Source organism: Crinia signifera, chromosome 19 (assembly GCF_055691185.1).
Source record: "Crinia signifera chromosome 19, ASM5569118v1, whole genome shotgun sequence".
Classification (NCBI taxonomy): Eukaryota; Metazoa; Chordata; class Amphibia; order Anura; family Myobatrachidae; genus Crinia; species Crinia signifera.
This window is the reverse complement of record NC_139226.1, coordinates 20722942-20746050: the sequence shown is the minus strand read 5'-3', so window position 1 is coordinate 20746050 and position 23109 is coordinate 20722942. Positions and strand designations below refer to the sequence as shown.

Here is a 23109-nt window from a genome sequence, read left to right as displayed (position 1 = left end):
TATTGACTGCTTTATTGTTACACTGCAAAATAGATCTCACTTTGAAGTAAAACCCCACCCAAATCTAATTATGTATGCATATGTCACATCTGCCCCACCTGCGGTGCACATGGTTTTGTCCATCTAAGAAGGAATTTGTCAGAAAGAGTGAACCAAAATAACCCCCTGTGTAAGGATGCATTACTCTGTACAATGTTACAGCACACTTATTGACCCCACAGTTTCCATATATATCTCTTCATAGATATCAGCCTTCATAGCATATTGTTGTAGATTTCCTTTTCTGTACAATTATGTTCTTAAAAAGAGAAAAATAAGAAAGACTTCAATATGCAAACAAACATAAATATTAATGTATAATAGTACAGTATTAAAGTTCCATTGAAAGTGCCCTAATAACATTTATTAGAAGTGTTACAATTTGTACACTGATATTGATATAATATACAAGAAATCATTTGTATAAATATATTGTCTAAAACTACGATAATACTGCTGCATTCATTAGGACTATGGGCCTTATTTTGGGTTATTCTTTCTGACAAAATCCTTCTTAGATGGGCAAAACCATGTGCACTGCGGGTGGGGCAGATGTAACTTGTGCAGAGAGAATTAGATTTGGGTGGGGTTTTACTTCAAAGTGAGATCTATATTGCAGTGTAAAAATAATGCAGCCAGTATTTTCCCTGCACAGAAACAAAATAACTCACCCAAATCTAATTCTCTCTGCACATGTTACATCTGCCCCCCTGCAGTGCACATGGTTTTGTCCATCTAAGAAGGATTTTGTCAGAAAGAATGAACCAAAATAAGGCCCTATATTATACTATGTATTGTTTCGTTATTTCTTTACATCAATTAATTTCATTTCCATCATGTTTTTATTGTGAATACAATCATCTTAATTGTTGCCATTTCATGTTAGCCGCAGAGTAAAGAGCGCAGATTAAATTGGCGGTATTCAATGAGAATACCTGCGAGGTGCAGCGAATCCTTTTTAGGATTCGCTGCACATTCGCCACGTTCCGGAGCCGGCAGGCTCCGGTATTCAACGTGTCAGGGGCTCGCTGCCCCTGACTGGCGAATATGAGCTCCTGCGGCGATTGCCGCAGGGAGCCTGAGGACGGTGCCAGGCAGAGAGATGGAAGTCTCTCTGCCTAGCCCAGAACTTTGTGGGGGGTTAGGTGGGCTCCCCGGGTGCCAGGCAGCACAGGCTGCCCCCCGGGGGTGCCAGCAGGGGAGCGTATATTCACTACACACGATCGTAACGATCGGGTGCAGTGAATATATGAATATGTAATGAGCGGCTCAGCTCCGGCGCCCCCTGCTGGATGCTGTGTAAAAAAAAAAAATATATATATATTTTTTTTAATTAAATATATATATTCATGTGCTTACAGCACATGAATAAAAATAGCATGCCCCTCCTCAGAATAAAATTCCTGATTTTTTGACACCAAATGTAAAAAACAAAACACTTTATTTTAAAAGTTTACATTCCACTTCACCATAAAAAGATAGCGATTGCTACTCGGTGAATCATGGCGAAAAAAACCTTCAAATGTATTCGCCATCTGGTCATTGAATAGGGTGATTCACCGTTTTAGTCAGAAATTCGCCAAACAGCACAAATTCGCCATAAAAACATGGCGAATCAGGCTTATTGAATACCGCCCAATGTGTCATTTCTGTCTTGTGAACAAAGTGTGTAATTTATTGCGATACTTTTTTACTATTTGGCCTTATTATGTAAATATTTACTTGAAATAAAACAGTTTTCAAAATGTAACAATGATATAATGTCACTGATTATGGGGAAGGTCGACATGGATTTTCCCATAGTTATTTTTGATCCAACCTGTGCCGACAGGCGGTATTTCATGCCCTACCATCCACTAGGGCGTAGTGGGAGAATAAAACATTTTGCTGAGCAGCGAGGCACCGTGCCCGAAGCATGGCGAGCGCAGCCATGCCGATACGGTGTTCATGTTTATTTTATTTTTTAAAAGTGAAAAACCCATGTTGACCTTTTGACCTTCTAAATATCGACCTAATGCATGTGTCAACCTTTTGACTCATCGACCGTAGGCATGTCGACATTTTGTCTGTGTTGATTGACTTTCAGTTGTCAACCCAATGTGTGTCGACCTAATTTGGTTAACCCAATGACCCATTTTCATGAACCCAACTCAATTGTCACCTAATCTAAGCAGACAACAAAGGAAGGAACGTATCAATGTATCCAAAGCAATGAGATGGCTACATTGTATTACTAAAGATTCATTGCAAACCAGTCTGAGATGCCTGTACATAAGAATATCCACATGATATATAACACTAGGTAATACTGTAGTAGCATAATATATATATACAGCTCCAGTATTATCATACCTGATAAGTAGGGTCTGCTCCCTCAGGCTCATCGCGTCCGGGTCCTGGAAGATATATCACATTACCTGGTGACTATCATTTTTACAAAAACGTTTGTGTAATACAGCTAAAAATCACTGTTAGTCCTAATTAGAGATGTGGGACTAGTTTTCCAGAAATCCTAATCAAACTTACATTTTGTGGTGACAACATAAACCCTGTCCGGAACTGGTAAAAGATATTTTTGCTTTAGAGTATTGAAAGGAAGTATAATCCCTCCGGGATCGAAGACCATAGACACGAGTGTCAGACCTTTCTGTCTCCAGTTCAGGAATGGGGCAGACATAAGTGACGGAGTAAAATTTAGGTTTCCCCATAAAGGGAGGTAAGGGGAGGATAATTTTTTTATGGAGACTTATCCAACTATAATAAGTGTCTCGAAATAATACATTAGAGTAAATTTCATTTGGGATATCGGCAGACTTCAGGTGCAACAGAGAAGAGGGGGAATACGGATGGAAAATAGCTCTATCAAGGGCTGAGTCTGTATACGAGGGTATCTGAAGAATACTGATATGGTGTACGCTTTAAAATCAGGGAGTCGTAGACCACCCTGTGACTTTGAAAGCATTATCCTGGGTCTCTTCCCTCACCACAGAAAGTGGGATATGGAAGAGTTAATTAAAAGTATGTCCTTTGGTTGTATCGCAGTGGGGAGCATTTGGATAAAATAAAATAATTTGGGGAATATTACTCATTTAACCACCGCTGCTCTACCCAATAATGAGAGAGGGAGGGAAGTCCATGAATTCATCAAGGAAGCTAACTTATTGATGGCTGGAGAGAAGTTTTCTTTATTGAGATTTTCAGTTTTATTCGTAATGTTAACCCCCAGATATTTGATTTGTGACTGTGCTATTCTGAATTTGGTAAAAAGTTGGAAGAGGTAATATCCTCAGAGTGGTGGCCTACCAGTAATAGCTCAGATTTTTCTAAGTTAACTTTGTAACCAGAAAATCTGCCAAATCCTTCAATCTAGAAATAATGGTGGCGATGAATATTAAGGGATCGGTGACAAACATCAACATGTCATCAGCAAAGAGGGATACTTTTAATTCATGAGAATTAATATATATTCCATGAAGATTTGTCCATTACAAATATATTGGGATATAGTTTTACAGTATAGCAATTGTATATAGGATATAAATTGTCATGTAAAACCAAAATGTTCCATTGTCGTGTACAAGTAAACATAAAACAAGGTCGAAGGCCTTTTCTGCGTCAAGGGACATAATAATACCCAGAGGGTAATGGTCTGATTTGTTTTGTAAGTGTTGGACAGCGGCTATAACCTTCCTGACATTGAGAACTGAATGCCTCCCTGAAATAAATCCGGTTTGATCGGAATGGACAATTGACGGCATAAGAGGATTAAGTCTCTCTGTCAGTATTTTGGCCAGGATCTTATAGTCTGAGTTCAATAACGATATTGGCCTATAAGACCCAGGGAGGGTAAGATCTCTTAAGATTTTATTATATGCCGTGTTGAAATGGGGGGGGGTTGTTATTAAGAAGGATATGATTACAAGCTTGGGTTAGGGAGTCTAAGATATGTGGCAACATGAGTTTATAAAATCTACTTCCAAAGCCATCAAGGCCTGGAGCTTTGCCTTTTTTCAAAGACTTTAGTACTTGTCGGACTTCTTCATGAGTGATTGGGGAGGTTAAATGTTGTGTTTGATCAGACATCACTTTTTGGGAATGTTATGGAAGAAATGAGTGGTAGAGGGGTTAATGTCGAGTTTTCTTGTAGCACAGAGTTAGAGGATGGGGTAAAGTATAAGGATGAGTAATCACTTGACCTATTTGTTTATTTGAGGCCGTAAGGGATCCGTCAGACAATCTTAGGGGGTGAACCATTGGTCTAGTACCTTTCAGAATGTTGGTGAGGAGTGTACCAGTCGTATTACCAAAACGATAGTAGCAATAATTTATACTATACAAGTATTTATTTCCCCTGTTATGTAGATATGAATCGAAATGGGTTTTTGCTAAAAGATATTGTTTTTTTTATTTAAAGGGGTGGGTAGTTGTCTGTACTGGGAGTATGCTTTGGAGAGTTCTCTCTGCAGGGTTAGGAAAGAACCAGAATACATTTTGTTTAGTCTCGCTACGTAAGACAGGATATTTCCTCTCAGGACGGCTTTAGCCGCCTGCCAATAAAGGCCCTTATTCTGATCTGTGCGGAAATTCCCGCATTCTTACGGAGCGGTCCGCACGCCACGGTGTTTTGCCGCATGCGGCCATCGTCCGTAGAAACGCCCACGTGTACTCCGCATTCGGACGGACTCACTCTTTAAGAACAGGGCGTGTTTACGGACGACATACAAACCATGCGTGTGCGGGAGAAACACTCAGATTCGGCACGGTATTACAGAGTATTACAGAGTATGCTCGGGAATACCGCATCCGAACGGGAGCCAAGCGGTGCTACCGCACGTAAGCGGAGTATTTACGCCAAACAACCCACTATGAAGTATCTTCTGCAATACATCACATGACCCACTTATTCAATTACCTATCCTCATAAAAAACTGCTTATTTGGAATTGGAATCAATTAGATTCCAATATATCCTTACAAGCATGCCTAACACATGCATAGCACACATTAACCCTTACAGCAATGTAAGTGCAATGGTTTCTATTACACCCTGTGTCAAAGATTATAAACAATCTACACATATACTATTTAAAGTGCAAATAAAACCAACAACTGTGAACTTGCATAAAGAATTTATTTACATATACATTTAACATAAGGCAAAAACAATTAAATTATCAATTAAATGAGCAGGTCTTTTAGGTCCTGCAGGTCGGCTTGAAGGAGCCGGAGATGCTGCTCCACTCGCAGGAGGGCCCCACGCACCCCCTCATCTGCCGGTGTGGTGTCATCTGTGGGCATGTCAAAGGGGCAAAAATTAGTCATGTTATTCATGCATACATTTCACATACTACGACATAAATTGCACAAATGCTAGGTGACATGTGTGTATATATATATATATATATATATAGAGATATATATCTATCTATGTAGAGAGATAGAGACACACATAGAGAAATATATATGACACATACATATATACATACATGCAAACTTATTTACTACATACTGTCTTTTTTGGCCTCGACCCTTAACTCTGCAGAAGACATAACAGTCATATTGTTTCTTCTCAGTCACAACCCACCCATGACTAACCAATGACAAGCAGGTCATGGCCTCCGTCAATAAGAACTTGTCACAATCTGCTCAGTCTAAGTTCAGTGATGGTTGGTGGCATGGGAGTTATGCAAATGTCAGGAATGCACAATACACATCCTCTAAATCATAATTCTGTCTAAACCAACCTACAATTCTGTGAGGGAGAAAAATAAATCAGAACTACAGGGGGGGTTTAGGTAGAGGAGGATCCTGGGACACTGCCAACTTGTGACTCCATTCCAAGGTAGCCCGGCCCATACTCCATTTATAGCATACATCCTACAGTTTATAAATAACATTCACCAACAATATAGATGCCACTATTTGATGGCTCATAATCTACGCTTGCAGCAGGTGATTTTAATCCACAAATGATCCACTCATCCCTTTACTCCTGGATCCTGTTTAACTACAACGGTTATGTGGCAGTCAAAATGGACCTCCAACCCATCCCACAAACCTGTGTAATTGAGAGGTGTCCTGGATGAAAGGGATGCCTTGGACTCCCCATCTAACCCGTACCTGTATCTGTAGCTACCCACTTTGGGGTCTATATGATTAGTATGTGCCCAAAATTTTTAATCACCAGTGCTACATAACAAATACCAGTACAACTACTTCATGAATGATGCATTATGTAAACATACCGATCTGCGGCGACTCCGGTGCCTGGCACGCCTCCTCCCCCTCGGAACTTGATGTGTCCGGGGCAACCGTGGCCTACCCAGCCCCCTCCTCCGCCATCTCCTCGACCACAACAACCTCCTCCTCCAACTCCTCCTCCACCTCCTCCTCCAACTCCTCCTCCACCTCCTCCTCCACCACCACCAGCACCTCCTCCTCCACCTCCTCCTCCGCCACCAACACCTCCTCCTCCGCCACAAACTCCTCTTCCACCTCCTCCTCCTCCACCTCCTCACGCACCTCCTCCTCCTCAACCTCCTCCTCCACCATTTGCTCCTCCTCCACTTCCTCCTCCTCCACCCTTGCCGCCACCTCCTCCTCGGGGTCTCGGGCCTCGTCCTGGGCCAGGCCTGCCTCCGCCTCTTCACGGGCCTGTCGGGCTCGGGCTCGTGCTGTGTGGTAGAAAAAAACATCATGGTCAATGTCGGCTCATTGGGGCACATGTATTAATCCATAACAAGACATACATGGAAGGGTGATAATGATGGCAAACGATGCAGGAAAGTAGCTCCTTACTGTTAATGGACTCCAAATTGTGACATTTAAATTATTCAGTGATGGTTAGTAATTTGTTCACACATTACAACCCAGCCATTTATCAATGTGTAACACATATTAGATCGGGAACATTGTATGCATCAGAATCCTCAATGCTATGGCATTACATATAAAAGCCACATGACTGCATGTTAACCAGGAAGAAGCACACATAAGAGTCTATGGACTTTTAAACCCATGGACACCCACTTATCATGAGACACATTTTATTGCTTATATATGCTATGTTGTAAGTGCGAAATTTCATAGCTAAAATACTCACATTCAGCAATTTCGCCCCTTATCTGTTGGAGCAGCTGGGGCTGGCGCCTGCGGAGGTCCGACCACCGCCTCTCCAGCTGCCCGAGGGACCTCCGCACCCGAGTGCGGGCGTAAATCCGGCGCCCTGCCGCAGTGTACGCCCTCCGCTTATGGCGGTTTGTTATGAAGGGCCCCGCACGGCCCAGCCTTGTCTCCATGACGGAGACAAGAACCCTGAGCTCCTCATGTGTGAAGGGTTCTGCCCTTCGTGTCTCCGCCATGTTGACAATGGCATATATCAACCAATCAGGTGGTGGCATTGGTTGATCACAGTTATTTGTGTTAATAACTTTATTGTTCATTTTTACATTAACAGCGTCTCTGCGCCAACACAAATGGTGACAAATTCGCATGCCTTCAAAACCGTAGTGTTGATGTATGCCAATGAACAAATCTGATATATATAAAACACAGTGTGTATGCACTTAGCAAATCCAATGAGGCCGCGCTCCGCCAAGCAACGCGTGCTATAGCTTAGCAACGCATAGCTGTACTTAGCATTACTTACTCTATGCATATATGTGTATGCGTACATTTATGTGTAAAAGACACATACACACACTTGCAGGTATCCTGAAACCAGCATTATACACCAGCCCTGGCTGCCTGCCTGCCTGCCTGCCTGCCTGCCTGCCTGGCTGCATGCTCCTTGAAATGTTGAAACATGTGAATAAATTCCAACATCATATATATAGATATATATATATATATATGCAAACAAATCATACATCAACACAGGAAATAATCCCCAACACATGATAGAATAAATCAATGTACTCACCAGTCATCAGGGATAGTATCAACTACAATAATGAAGATATAACAAACACATAAGATCCCTTGTCCAAGGTATAATAATTAGCACCTATATTGAACTTCCCCCAAAACTAAACACATATGCTAAATATCTCCTATTTCTTTGCCATTAGGAGGGCAGGCTGGCTAATGTTCGTTTTGTAACACTGACAACTAACACACTGGACTTATTTGAAGGGGTGATTGTGACTAAAATGGGTGTGTTATGTCAACTCAATAACATGTACCTGAAGTATCTTTGCGCCACAGAGTCCCGCAGCTGGTATCCCCTCCGGCATTCAGGGGCGCGGGATGGGCGCATGGGCGGATCTTGCGGCTCAGATGGTACCTCCCACTCATCAAAGGGTATCTCACGCCGCACAGCAATGTTGTGGAGAAATATACACAGGCCCACGATCCTCGACACCATTTCAGGCGCATATTGTAAGTCACCACCAGTGCGGTGGAGCACTCTAAATCGACCTTTTAAAAGGCCAATTGAGCGCTCCACCACTTGCCTGGTGGCAACATGCGCCCGATTGAATGCCTCCTGTGGGCCCGGTGCTGGGTAGCTGTACGGCGTAAGTAGCCAGGGCGTACATGGGTAACCGGAGTCACCCAGAACCCACGCATCACGGCCTTCCAGCTCTTGGAGTCTTTGCCATATCCCGGTTTGTCGGATGACATGAGAGTCATGGGCACTTCCGGGAAACTTCGAGTTGAAGGCGAGAATCTCCATGGATGGGCCACATACCACCATCACGTTCAGTGAGTGGAACAATTTGCGGTTCCTATATATCTTCTCACTTCGAGATGGAGGCACAAATGGTACATGGGTGCCATCCACAGCCCCTATCACATTAGGGAAGCCAGCAATTTGATGGAAGGCCTGCTGGCTTCTGCGCAGGGTCTCGGTGGCAAATGTCATGGCCATGAAGTGCCCCTTGCGCCTGAACATGGCCGACGTCACACGCCTCAGGATTCGGCAGAAGGCCGGCTGAGATATTCCAGCAAGTACTGCCACTACTTGTTGGAATGATCCTGAGGCGCAGAAATGCAACACCGCCAGCAGCTGTGTGTGAGGCGGAATTGCTGTCGTGATCCCGTGTAGAGGTTCCAAATCGCTCTGAATTAGGGTGAGCAGATCCAGAATTACATGTGGGGGTAACCGGTACCTAGTAAGTACCTCATCATCGGGCATAGCAAACAGAGTCACCCGTGTGCGATAGATTCTAGCACGTCCTGGCCTCCTTGGGCGACGAGTGGGGAGAGCCGCAAGTGCCCTTAGCCTCCTCTCCATGTAGCGCAGAATAGCTTCTGCAACCTATAAAGAAATGAACATAAATACTGATGCACCTATGCACATAAAGGCCATATCCCACTACAAATTGATTTGTAGCCTTCAATACGTACAATAGATGGCCGCCCCGTGTAATCCCGCAGATCCATTTGACTCTCTAATGATGACACAATAATATGAACTCAATACACACCGTCCAAAACACACATATAAAGGTGTCAGCATTTTTTCACGACATCATGTACTATGAGACATTTCATCTATTGCTGGGACATGTTGTCCTGCAATAGATGAACCCACACATGTTTAAGACCTGTGAGTGAAATAGTGAACATGTGACATGTTGCAATAATGATACACGCACTTTGCTGGCCCAACAATCTGTAGTCAGTGAGGCAATGGTGCATACATTCATACACTTACATTGTTAATGGATATCATATCTACAAGGAGCATGGAAGAGCTTACCTTAGACCCTGACAAGTCCAGATCTGTAGACAAATGATTCTAGCAGCAAGTCACTATTTATAGGGCTCTCACATGTGTGGTCTATAACAGTAGAGATGAGTCTTGCATGATTTGTGGCCTGGATTATCTAAGGGATTGGGCTACTTTTAGCTTGCAATAAAACGCCACAATACCACAGTAGTCATAATTCAAATGTCATGTAATGCTAGCAAATAGCATGTGTATTGTGCAATAGTCCCAGGTGTATCCGAAGATTCTATGCAATGTTATCATTGGTGACCAGTATTTCATTTAGAACTTTCGCCAGGTTTTCCACAATGGAATTTCCGCCACCGTATGCGGCGCGAAAGAACAGCGACGTACGCTCACGCACGGAACGCAGCTGCCGCTGATGTCCGCCAAACAGGATACACAAACAGTATATAAAGGTGTATTAGAGGGTGACAATGTTGTTGCTAACATGTCTGGCTCCCAACCAGAGCTAGACCCAGAGCTGCAGCAACTTTTTCACCAGCTGGACTCCAGCACCACCTATGTGCCACTGCACATGCAGGCAGTGGGTAATGAGGAGGCTGCTGGCCCTTCTACAGCAGGCCAAGCTGCACCTGACCATTCTACACCAGGGCAACCTACACCTGGCCCTTCTGCAGCAGCCCAACCTGCAGCTGGCTCATCTGCACCATCAGCAGATTTGTTTGGAACACAACAGGGGACTTCACAAGGTAGTACCATGGCCAGCACTTCAAGTGCAGCGACTGGTGCCAGGGGGCGTGGCCAGGGACGTAGCAAGGGCCGAGCCAGTGCAACAGCGGAACCACCAAAAAAAAACAAGCCATATGAAGCACAGGAGCTGGCCATCCTGGTTCCCCGAGCACGTGATTGGATAGAGTGTCCATCCGAGAAGCTGACACACACACGCAGATGGAAGATTTGGGAACAGATCACGGAAGAGATTAATGCAGTTGCGCCACAAGTTCGTGAGACGGACCATGTGAAGAAGAGGCAAGTTGTTTTGTCAAACATGTGGCCAGTAATAGCCAAGTAATGATTGAATTGATGCTTCTATGCATTTTGCAAATGGCACATGAGGTTGTTACGATACACATACATTATTGCCATGTTATTTCCTTGAGAGTTAGAGTAGGGTGATTGTGAATGTGTATTGTAACGGTTGATATCATAGTTGCATGTAATATTATATATGGGACATTAATCACATGTCGTAAGATGTAGCACATAGCAATGGCTGCAACAGCTAACATTGAGAGTGACATGTATTAATATGTCAACTTACATTGCAGGTGGCAGGACTTCAAAAGCACCCTGAAGAGGAAGATGACCAAGCGGTGGGAACACAGCCAGACATCTGGGGCCGGGCCCATGCCATCAGGGCTAGAGCTCACCCCCCTGGAGGTGATGGCCGAGAGCTGTATAGCAGTTGAGGAGATCAGGGGGGTGAGCACGATGGATAGCGAGGCCCCAGCTGAAGTGTTTGCGTCTTTTCTGGAAGGTAAATATTGGTCATGCCATAAACTTGTGCAAGTAATTATCGTAGAATGTCTCCTAATTGTGTTTATCTTTTCCCACAGACACCCCACCGCTTGGTGAGGACTCTGCTCAGGAGGTGGAGGAGTCCGTGCCACCTGGCCCCAGAGGTAGGCCTGTGCAGCAGCAGGCATCGGGCCAAGCCGATTTGGCCGCCTTGGCCCAGGTGCTTGGGGACATCAACCAGCAGGGAGACTTGGCATCAGAACGGATGCGTAGGACCGAGGAGATCCTGGCGAGCTTGGTCAGCACCCAGCAGTCCATGGCTGCGAGCATGCAGGCCATGGCTGAGTCACATCAGGCCATGGCTGCAAGTGCTCAGGTGCTGGCCGAGCAAGCCACCCGCCAAAATGATCTCCTCCTCCACCATAATGAGCTTATGGTGGAGCTGATTACCAGCAACAGGGTCCTAATGTCATCCGTTTCTGGTGCATTACCACCGGAAACACTCCCTGCTGGCAGGAGGGGTAGACCAGCCAACCCCTCCACATCATCTGCTCCACCTGCCCCAGCATCTGGCCGTCCCCGAAGAGCTGCTGCACAGGCCAAGGAGCCTACCAAGGCCAAACGTGGTCGGAAATGAACTTGTGGCTGCATTAATCTCCGCCGTTATGTGTTCCCAAATCTTCCATTGTGCTGTGTGTGTCAGCTTCTTGTGTCCAATCACGTGCTCAGGGTAACCAGATGAGCCCTTGCTTCATATGTCCTTAGTGGTTCCCCTGTTGCCCTCTTTTGCCTGCCATTACTGTCAGCTGTACTTGAAGTGATGGCCATGGTACTATCTTGTGAAGTCCCCGGTTGTGTTCCAAATGATTGTGCTGATGGTGCATATGAGCCAGCTGCAGGTTGGCCTGCTGCAGAAGGGCCAGGTGTAGGGTGCCCTGCTGTTGAATGGTCAGGTGCAGCTTGCCCTGCTGTAGAAGGGCCAGCAGCCTCCTCATTTCCCACTGGCTGCATGTGCAGTGGCACATAGGAGGTGCTGGAGTCCATCTGTGTGCAATTATATATGTTTTGTATTATTATTTATTTTGCAGCATTCCTGCCATGTTGTTTATTGTTTGTATGTATTATTTTATGGTCTTTGCATCACACTGGCATTGAGTGTGACATGAATATAAATAAATGTGTTTACTTTACCCAAAATGTGTGGTTTCATGAGTACATGTCGAATACACATGTGTATTGATAGTATTAATATTCTGTCATGTCAATTGTTAGCAGTTTTTAAGTGTCTGAGAAGTACAGCATATGTGGGGGACTAGTAAGGTTTCCTTGAAGCAGCAATGGTTTCAATTAAAGCACTGACAAGCGTCCTATTAGTGAGTAATGAGTAAAGGAGTAGATTCTATTGGGTTCAGGTGTTAATGGTTGTAGTCATTAGGCGTACGTTCGCCTACCGCATGAACGAGTGGTGTCCGCAAAGCAATAGTACACTTGTGGACACCGCACATTTCAGCCCTTTTTGATCGCGTGCATTCGGAGTGGTTTCCGAATGTACGCCCCCCAACATAAGTGTACTCCCCCGTGTCCGCCCATGTTTCCGCCCCGTTTTGCCCACTTTGAAACTACGCCCATGTGTCATTCCGCATGACGCCCATAATACGCCCCTATTTCCCGACTGATAGCGGTGACCAGTTTTGGACGGTATTTGTCCGAACTGGTACCGAGTCAAGGCGTGGCACATGCGCGTAGCGTTCTCCACGCATGCGCAGACGCCATAAAGACGCGATCCGTAAGAACGCGGTAAAGTCCGCATCAATCAGAATAAGGGCCAAAGAGAGGGATCTAAACTTGTGTGGGGTTGATTGGTAGAGCAATAATCTTCCCAGTCTGGTACTAATTTGGACCCAAAGTCTGCCGATTTTAAAAGATGGTTGGGGAATCTCCATATTGTTTTTTGAGAAGGTTCCTCTGTAATAAGCATTTGGAACCATTGCAATGAATGGTCAGAAATAGCCACAGGCTCAATTTCCATGGCCACGACTCTCCTGAATAGGTTCTCCGATAGAAGCATAAAATCTATTCTCGAAAATTTATGGTGGGCTACTGAGTGCCATGTATACTCTATTGCAGTGGGATTAGAAGCTCTCCAGATGTCTACCAGTCTTAGTTGAGGGCGTTTTGATCTGTCTAGAGAAATATAGGAGACAAGGTTAAAATCTCCACAAACCACCATTCTTGCCTTCAGGATCCTAGACCATATTGAGTATTTCCTGTGGTCTAGAGCGTCTTATTAATATTATTACCCCTCTTGCCTTAGCGTTATAAGTTGCGCTTGCGAGAAGTTTCCACCCCAGGAGTTTAAGCACCTCAGAAAATATTAAATGGACCTCTTGTATAAATATCAAGTCTAATATTAATTTATTACAATATACCAAGACCCTTTGCCTTTTTGCTGGGGAATTAAATCCTCCCACATTAAGGGATCCGATTTTAAGTTCCGTCATGATTCAAAAGGGTACATATATTATGAATTTTACTGCAATCTAAATATTCAATGAATTTACATAACTGCAAAATGTACACATGGGGAGATACAATAGGGAGGAGGAGACAAGGATAAAACAAAGTAAATACTAAAATAATAGAAGGCAATAACTCTTGCCAAGTGGCAATATAATGTGTTTGAGATCCACATAACTGCCGGTAACATATATAAAACATGTGTATAATCACATTACATACAGTAAAACCATCTTACACAAATCCGGAGCAAGCTCACTTCGAGCCCAGCATTATAACAAATAGAAACTAGGAGAAACCATACCGTTCCTTGAAAGAGGGAACTTTACTGGTATATAGACATAGGCTAGCTAGGAAACATAAATACTGTTATTTAACCTGCTTGCAGTTGTATTTTAGCTGCAGTCACAGTCACAGCAAACATACAGTATGATCCATTAATTTAGATAAATTCAAGAGTGAGGCATTGCGGTTGTTATATTGTATCCGTGATGTTGGCATCTTTTGTGCCGCATCTTCGCGGAGAAAGTCTAATGCTTCTGCCGGTGTGGAGAAGTCATATTGCGTATCGTTGCGAAATATGCGTAGCTTAGCTGGATATACAGTATTAAGGCAAATTTTTGCTTTTCTGCAATCGGGCGGCTACAGACAGAAGAAAAGGCTCTATGTGCCTTGGAGACTTCAGAAGAGAAGTCCTGAAATAGGCGGATAGTATGTTCTTCCCACTTAAGAGCAGAGGAATTTTTAGAAGAACGCCAAATTATCACTTTGTGGGTATAACTGAGACATTTAAAAATAGTAACCGTGGAGCGTGTTTCGTTAGGGCAAGGTGGGGGGCTTATTCTGTGGACCCTTTCATTAACCATAGTGGAGCATTCCTCCTGGATTCCAAGCAATTGTGGGAGGGTGTGTTGTACACATTTTCCAGAGAGGTGTCTTTTAGGGATTCAGGAACGCCTATTACCCTTAAGTTATTTGTCCTGGATCTGTTTTCTACTTTTTCCAATCTGTTAGTGATCATATAGTTTTCTTTTTCCAGCCTTTTGATTTCACATTGTTCCTCTACATGTTATCAATTTCTGTAGTTGCATAGTAATGTCACTCACTGCCTTTGCTAGTAAGGGGGCCATGGTAGCCGTTATGGCGTCCACCATATCGTCGTAAGAAGAGCTTCGCGGTGGGACTGCTGAGAGCCGCTGTTATCTTCCTGAGTTTCTGTGATGGATTTCTTAGAAGCCGGAGACGCTGCTGTTGTTTCTGCATCCGGCACCATATTGGGACCTCAGCTTCTCTTGAATTGCCACCCGGCTTGTTGCTGGGATCGTGGAGGTTGAGGGAAAGCTAGGAATTTATCCATGGGCAGGCTCAGGAGGATGCCAAGGGAGGATGTGGGTGGTCTGGATGTGAATTCACCTTGTAAAGTGCTGTGTCTGGAGTGGAGCCCAGAAGCCGCGCTGCTTACTCCATGCACCCGGAACCGGAAGAGGGTAGTGGCATTTTAAGCGGACCTTAGTGCAGATGTAAGTGGACCGCCTTCCCCCAGAAAAAAGAGTCCTCTGCTTCCAGTGTGCACTTTTCTCCAAAATGTATATAATCTTTTAACAATTACCACCTAGAACAATGGGTTCTTTACTCAAGGGAGGACAAAGGGAGATAGAGATTCTTAGCTCAAAGCCAGGGCCGGATTACACCTTGGGGGTGCCCGGGGCACTTAGGACAGGGGGGTCCTAGTGGATCCCATGTGAAATAGAACCCCATCTTAGTAAATTCCCCCCAAATAGTGTATATGTCTGATGCCGGCTCCTGAGTGTGGGTGCTGCTGTAGAGATCTTGACAGCCTAGTGGTGGTGGAAGGAGACTGCGGCTGTGCACGGCTGGAGTTTGGTAGTCTTTCTAAATCAGATCTCTTGAACCTTCTTTGAATGTCTCTATCCATTCACACAGTTCATGACAAAACACTTACTCCTTACTGTATATAAAGTCCTTGATTAATATTAGCCCCAGACATAGACTACAAAAAACAAATCACTGCGACTGCCACAAGTGGGAAAACCAATCATAAATGGCAACAGACAAACTTGTACAGACAAGATAGAAAGCAACCTAGGATGGAAAGCATTGATAAAACAGAAACTTGACTCACCCTTGTATGTATGTATCAGGTTTTGCCTACTTTTAGGCTGTCCTTTCTGGGAGAGGACAGTTAGATAAAGGTAGCAGGGGGTGGGGATGTTTTCCATGGGGTGTGGCCAGAAGCGGAGCTCAACAACTGAGCCTTGTGTGGGGGCATGGCCATCGCAATCGCATCATCGTATCCATGCCCCCTCCACTGTGAAATGCCGGTATAACACAGGCATTGCACAGGGGGGGGGGGGTGTGTGTGCACAATGATGCAATTCCGGGAGGGTAGGCAAGTATGGGATATATATATATATATATATGGGGAACTATATTATTGGAACTCGGCGATCGGTTTTACAGTTGCAATTAAAAATTAAGATCAAGTACTTCAAAAATGTCAGAAATTTATTTTAAAAAAAGGGGGGTTTTTTTACAACACGCAATGAGACAATGAGGACAGTACACTAAAAATATATGTATATGGTGCTAAAATAAATACTCAGCAATAAAAAGAAACACTAAGATATGCTGTAGAACACCATAAAATCTGCTCGGCTAAAATAAAAGCCCTATAAATACATTCATATGATCATAAAAAACGGGAACATAAAAATGAAGATAAAAATTGGAAAATCGCTTAGCTTTTGAGAGGAGACAAGGTTAAAAGCTGCCCGACATGTTTCGTCTAAACAGACTTCCTCAGGGGGTGTGGACAAACTGGTAGGAGCTAATATTTATAGTAAGAGACATGCTTACATCACTTCCTGTCCCTCAATTAAAAACTATAGCAATTATCACATATATAAACGCACTCTAAAGGTAGCTCATAATATGGCTTATAAGTACAATAGTAGTCCGTCATTAGGACCAACTGAGCCCGCTATCCGATTAGCAGAAGTATGTTAATTGACAGTCAATAAGTCTAATTGTTTTCCGTGGGTACGGAACAGCGGGGCGGTGCGTCACATCCGCCCCACATCCGCCGTCAGTCTGGAGACCCGTGCGCTTGCGTGTAGTGCGTGTAGTACGCTTCGTCTGCCCTCCGTCTAATCTCTCACTCCTCTGAGCGGCTGAGCGGCTGAAGATGGTCACGTGGTGTCTCCCACTACGCTGCAACGGAGTCATACAGTTGCTAGGCGACCTCTCATGTTTATAGCATTTTCTTAACAGCGTGTCGCTCGTCGTAAGTATTCATGAGTATAGGATTTTAGATGATTGATATAAAGAAAGGGAGAGATAACATCAGTGTATTACTGATCACGGCAGGAGTACATGATAAAAGGCAAGCTGGTGGTGATTCTTTGAAAGGGGTGAATAAATGCATCAAATATACCCCGTTCAATAAATAGTTAGTGAAATGAATCAAGAGAGATAGTTATGTTTAAAAGAACATAATATAAACATAGTATATGTTGAGGAGGGGATAACTCCCAATAATATATGTATAATGAAAGTCATATAGAAATGACATGCTAATAGTTATTTTTGCATGGTAAGTCTAGTATGCTAGTCTAACTAGGAAAAAAAACAGGGAAAAGTCTAAAAGGTGATCCAGCCATATAGACATAGTTGAGTGGACTTGGTGAGGATTATTTCATGGTTGCCTCCATATATGTGTCCTTGTTCAACTTTAAGTTACAGCACCTGGTCTTCTTTGGAGGTGCCCCTTCCAAGTACTGGCCAGGCCTAACACTGCTTAGCTTCCAAGATCAGACGTAGTTGGGCGTCCCAGTGTAGTATGGCTGTATGGAGGTGAACAGTTGTGGGCACTGGAGGGTCATGTATTACTCCTCTTAGGTCTCTCTCATAGTTATGTATTATATTTTTATGGATGTAAACATCGTGACGAACCTTTTATTGGGGTGGGAGTAATCCTCACAACGCCAATATATATCCAGGTATTTATTTTTACAGGAAAGGTGCTATTTCGTAGTTATCATTGAAGCCGTCCGGGTTCAGTGTATTCAATTCAAAGATCCAGAACATTTCTCTGCGTGAGAGCAGGTTGGAAAGATCACCGCCTCTTTCTCCCAAAGTCACATGTTCTATTCCTTTGTAGGTCAATTTCTCTGGGTCGGAGTTATGGTGTTCTAAGAAATGTTGTGAGATAATGTGGGTTTGGACTTTGTTCTTTATGTTCCTCACATGTTCTTGGATCCTGGTCTTCAACGTTCTCTTGGTTTTTCCGATGTATTGGGTGCCACAAGGGCATTCCAACACATATATTACTGAGGTGGTCATGCAGTTGATGAATTGTTTTATTTTAAAGTCTTTCGTTTTTCATCATTCATCAACTGCATGACCACCTCAGTAATATATGTGTTGGAATGCCCTTGTGGCACCCAATACATCGGAAAAACCAAGAGAACGTTGAAGACCAGGATCCAAGAACATGTGAGGAACATAAAGAACAAAGTCCAAACCCACATTATCTCACAACATTTCTTAGAACACCATAACTCCGACCCAGAGAAATTGACCTACAAAGGAATAGAACATGTGACTTTGGGAGAAAGAGGTGGTGATCTTTCCAACCTGCTCTCACGCAGAGAAATGTTCTGGATCTTTGAATTGAATACACTGAACCCGGACGGCTTCAATGATAACTACGAAATAGCACCTTTCCTGTAAAAATAAATACCTAGATATATATGGGCGTTGTGAGGATTACTCCCACCCCAATAAAAGGTTTGTCACGATGTTTACATCCATAAAAATATAATACATAACTATGAGAGAGACCTAAGAGGAGTAATACATGACCCTCCAGTGCCCACAACTGTTCACCTCCATACAGCCATACTACACTGGGACGCCCAACTACGTCTGATCTTGGAAGCTAAGCAGTGTTAGGCCTGGCCAGTACTTGGAAGGGGCACCTCCAAAGAAGACCAGGTGCTGTAACTTAAAGTTGAACAAGGACACATATATGGAGGCAACCATGAAATAATCCTCACCAAGTCCACTCAACTATGTCTATATGGCTGGATCACCTTTTAGACTTTTCCCTGTTTTTTTTCCTAGTTAGACTAGCATACTAGACTTACCATGCAAAAATAACTATTAGCATGTCATTTCTATATGACTTTCATTATACATATATTATTGGGAGTTATCCCCTCCTCAACATATACTATGTTTATATTATGTTCTTTTAAACATAACTATCTCTCTTGATTCATTTCACTAACTATTTATTGAACGGGGTATATTTGATGCATTTATTCACCCCTTTCAAAGAATCACCACCAGCTTGCCTTTTATCATGTACTCCTGCCGTGATCAGTAATACACTGATGTTATCTCTCCCTTTCTTTATATCAATCATCTAAAATCCTATACTCAGGAATACTTACGACGAGCGACACGCTGTTAAGAAAATGCTATAAACATGAGAGGTCGCCTAGCAACTGTATGACTCCGTTGCAGCGTAGTGGGAGACACCACGTGACCATCTTCAGCCGCTCAGAGGAGTGAGAGATTAGACGGAGGGCAGACGAAGCGTACTACACGCACTACACGCAAGCGCACGGGTCTCCAGACTGACGGCGGATGTGGGGCGGATGTGACGCACCGCCCCGCTGTTCCGTACCCACGGAAAACAATTAGACTTATTGACTGTCAATTAACATACTTCTGCTAATCGGATAGCGGGCTCAGTTGGTCCTAATGACGGACTACTATTGTACTTATAAGCCATATTATGAGCTACCTTTAGAGTGCGTTTATATATGTGATAATTGCTATAGTTTTTAATTGAGGGACAGGAAGTGATGTAAGCATGTCTCTTACTATAAATATTAGCTCCTACCAGTTTGTCCACACCCCCTGAGGAAGTCTGTTTAGACGAAACATGTCGGGCAGCTTTTAACCTTGTCTCCTCTCAAAAGCTAAGCGATTTTCCAATTTTTATCTTCATTTTTATGTTCCCGTTTTTTATGATCATATGAATGTATTTATAGGGCTTTTATTTTAGCCGAGCAGATTTTATGGTGTTCTACAGCATATCTTAGTGTTTCTTTTTATTGCTGAGTATTTATTTTAGCACCATATACATATATTTTTAGTGTACTGTCCTCATTGTCTCATTGCGTGTTGTAAAAAAACCCCCCTTTTTTTAAAATAAATTTCTGACATTTTTTTTTTAAACTTTTTATTTGTAGAGTGTGAAAATACATGACACGAGCAGAATGACATATAGATATGTTAATCAAAAGTAGTTTCACATTTTTAACATTTTTTCCACAATCAAATATAGCGTTATATCTAAACAATCAACAGGTTCGGTAGTGTACATTGATTGGGATTATATGGGGAGGGTGTCGGGGTATACAGGGAGGAAAAAAAGGGGGGGGAGGGGAGGGAGTAGTGGGGGGGGGGTACCTCAGGGTGTTTCTGTATTAGAGGGTGAGAGTACATTAAGTTGTTTTAGTCCAAATTCGTTTGGGTGTCAGTAGAGGGTGGGGCCATCCGTGAGGTCCACGGGGTCCATACTGTATCAAATTTATGGGAGCATTCATGTATATAGTAAGTTATCTTTTCCATGTGGGCGATGTACCAGATGTAGTTAATTAGTAGGGCTAGGGGAGGTGTGTTGGGGGACTTCCATTGCTTAGCAATGGTCATTCTGGCTGCTGCCAGTATGTGCGATAATAATTTGTTCATGGGAGGGTCTAACTCTTTAAATGGGCGGGCTAATAGATATGTCCATGGGTCGAGAGGAAAAGTCAGACCGGACAAGGAATGCATGAGGTCACGAACCTCCTGCCAAAATGGGACAATCCTAGGACAGGTCCACCAGATGTGCAGGAGTGAGCCCCTCTGACCACAGCTGCGCCAGCAGTTAGGGGTGGCCGATGGAAACATCTTAGAGAGTCTTTCTGGGGTGAGATACCATCTGTAGTATACTTTATATGTGGTCTCTTTGATGTGTGTAGAGATTGAGCTTTTGGCTATGTTCTCGCGAATTTCGTCCCAACAGTTTATATCTGGTGGAGAGCCCAGGTCTCTCTCCCACTCACCTTCATGGCGGGTCTGTATGGGGGCAGTTGTGTCGATCAGCATTTGGTATATCTGTGAGATCATACCCTTGGAAAGGGGGTTGGATGAGCATAGTTTTTCAAAAGGAGTCATGTCTCGAAGTGAGTCCGTACTTGATAGTGATGTAAGGAAGTGACGAATTTGGAAGAATTCAAACATAGGGGGGGCTAGAGTGGGGTATTTATTTTTAATTTCCTCTAGTGAGAGCCATGAGTTTTGCTTTGAGAGGTCAGCGACATAGCGGATATTGGATTTAGTCCACGTTGTGAAAGTTAGCGGGGAAGTACCTGGGGGGAAAGCTGGGTTATCCCAGAGGGGGGTGAGTGGAGAAGGGTATGAAGAGAGTTTGTATTTGTCCAAGGCCCTATTCCACAGAGTGAGGTGAAATTTCAACGAAGGTATAGAGCTGACCAGGGTGGCTCTTTGTGGTTTTTTAAGGCTCCATATAGAAGATAGGGATCTAAGGCCTAAATATCGTGACTCTATGTCTATCCATGCGATTGAACCTGGTGGTGCAAAGGACGAAACGATTTGGCTCAGATGTGATGCCAAGTAGTAATGTTTTATATCTGGGAGTCCTCTGCCTCCTCCAGCTCTAGGTAGTTTGAGGGTGCTAAAGGCTATTCTAGGGGGCTTATCATTCCATATAAATTTGGAGATTAAGGTTTGAATATTTCTTAGTGTCTGGGAAGGAATTTTAATTGGGAGGGTCTGGAAGAGATATAGGAATTGTGGGACAATGATCATTTTAGTGGCTGATATTCTCCCAAACCATGAGATGATGTTTGATCTCCAGCTTTTGAGTTCTTGTTTAACTTTATTTAGGAGGGGAGGTAGATTTTCTTTGTAGAGGAGGTCATATTTGGATGTTATGTGTACTCCGAGATATTTCACTTTATTAGCTTTCCAGTTAAATTGATATGAGGAGAGTAGGGAGGTTTTAATAGAGGGGGGGGTATGTAGAAGCATTGCTTCCGATTTGGAAAAGTTTATTTTATAGCCTGATAGGGAGCCATATTCATTAATGATCTCATATAGGGCTGGTAGAGATGTCTGAGGGTGGGTTAGGGACAGTAGGACGTCGTCGGCGAAGAGTGAGATTTTATATTGATGGTTTCCCACTCTCACCCCCTCGACCCTCTCTGAGAGTCTGATCCTAGCCGCTAGGGGTTCGATCACTAGGGCAAATATGAGGGGCGAGAGTGGGCACCCTTGTCTGGTGCCGTTTGAAAGAGAGAAGGGGCCCGAAAGGGTTCCGTTTGTAAGGATGCGAGCAGAGGGGGCTGTATACAAAGCTGAGATTGCGGTAAGAAATTCTGCCGATAGGCCGAAGGCGCGGAGGGTCTGAAATAGGAAGGGCCATGATATTCGGTCGAACGCCTTCTCGGCATCTAATGAGAGGATGATAGAAGGGGTCTGTCTATTATTAATGATCTGAATGAGATCGATAGTTCTCCTTGTGTTATCCCTGGCCTGACGACCCGGAATAAAGCCTACTTGGTCGTAGTGGATCAGGCCAGGGAGAACAGTGCTGAGGCGAGAGGCAAGCACTCTAGCGTATAATTTAATATCATTATTTAGAAGGGATATAGGCCTATAGCTTGCGCATTCAGAGGGGTCTTTGCCTTCTTTGTGTATTACTATTATCCTGGCCTCTAGCATCGTTTTGGGTAGTTGGGCACCATGGAGGACTGCATTGAACGCCTTTTTAATATAGGGGATCAGGATATTAGCGAATTTCTTATAATAGGCCGCTGAGAACCCATCTGGGCCAGGTGCCTTGGATGGTTTTTGGGCCTTTAGAGCTTTCAGAAGTTCCTCCTCTGTGATATCCTGATTCAGTTGTGCTGCGGCTTGTTCTGAAAGTTTGGGCAAGTTAGCTTTTTGTAGAAAGTCAGACATCATCTCAGTGGTAGGGGTTAGGGTCTTTGGGTCTTTGTTCAAGTTATAGAGGTTATAATAGAAGTTCTGGAATTCTTGGTTGATGGAGTTGGGGGAATGGGTCAGAGTGCCTTTTTTGGTTTTGATAGTTAGGATGTTGTTCTGAGAGCGTTGAGATCTGAGTCTCGAGGCAAGTAGTTTATCTGCTTTGTCGCCCTTCTCGTAGAACGTCTGCTTCAGTTTTTGAAGTGTCTTAGCTGTACGATCCGAGAGAAGGAGCGACACCTCTGCTCTGGCTTTAGAAAGAAGGTCAAAATT

At 43.8% G+C, this 23109-nt stretch overlaps 1 protein-coding gene across 1 annotated transcript in view; it reads right to left on the bottom strand.

Annotated features, from left to right (window-relative positions):
* The window catches only part of LOC146041464 (B-cell receptor CD22-like), a 133891-nt gene continuing 110782 nt past the window's right edge, over positions 1-23109 (bottom strand). The window contains exons 17-18 of the mRNA XM_083161441.1: positions 2392-2435; positions 1-298 (exon numbers count right to left, since the gene is read on the bottom strand). Coding sequence (XP_083017567.1) covers positions 248-298; positions 2392-2435 — 95 coding nt within the window. The 3' untranslated portion in view covers positions 1-247. The remainder of the gene's footprint in view (positions 299-2391; positions 2436-23109) is intronic.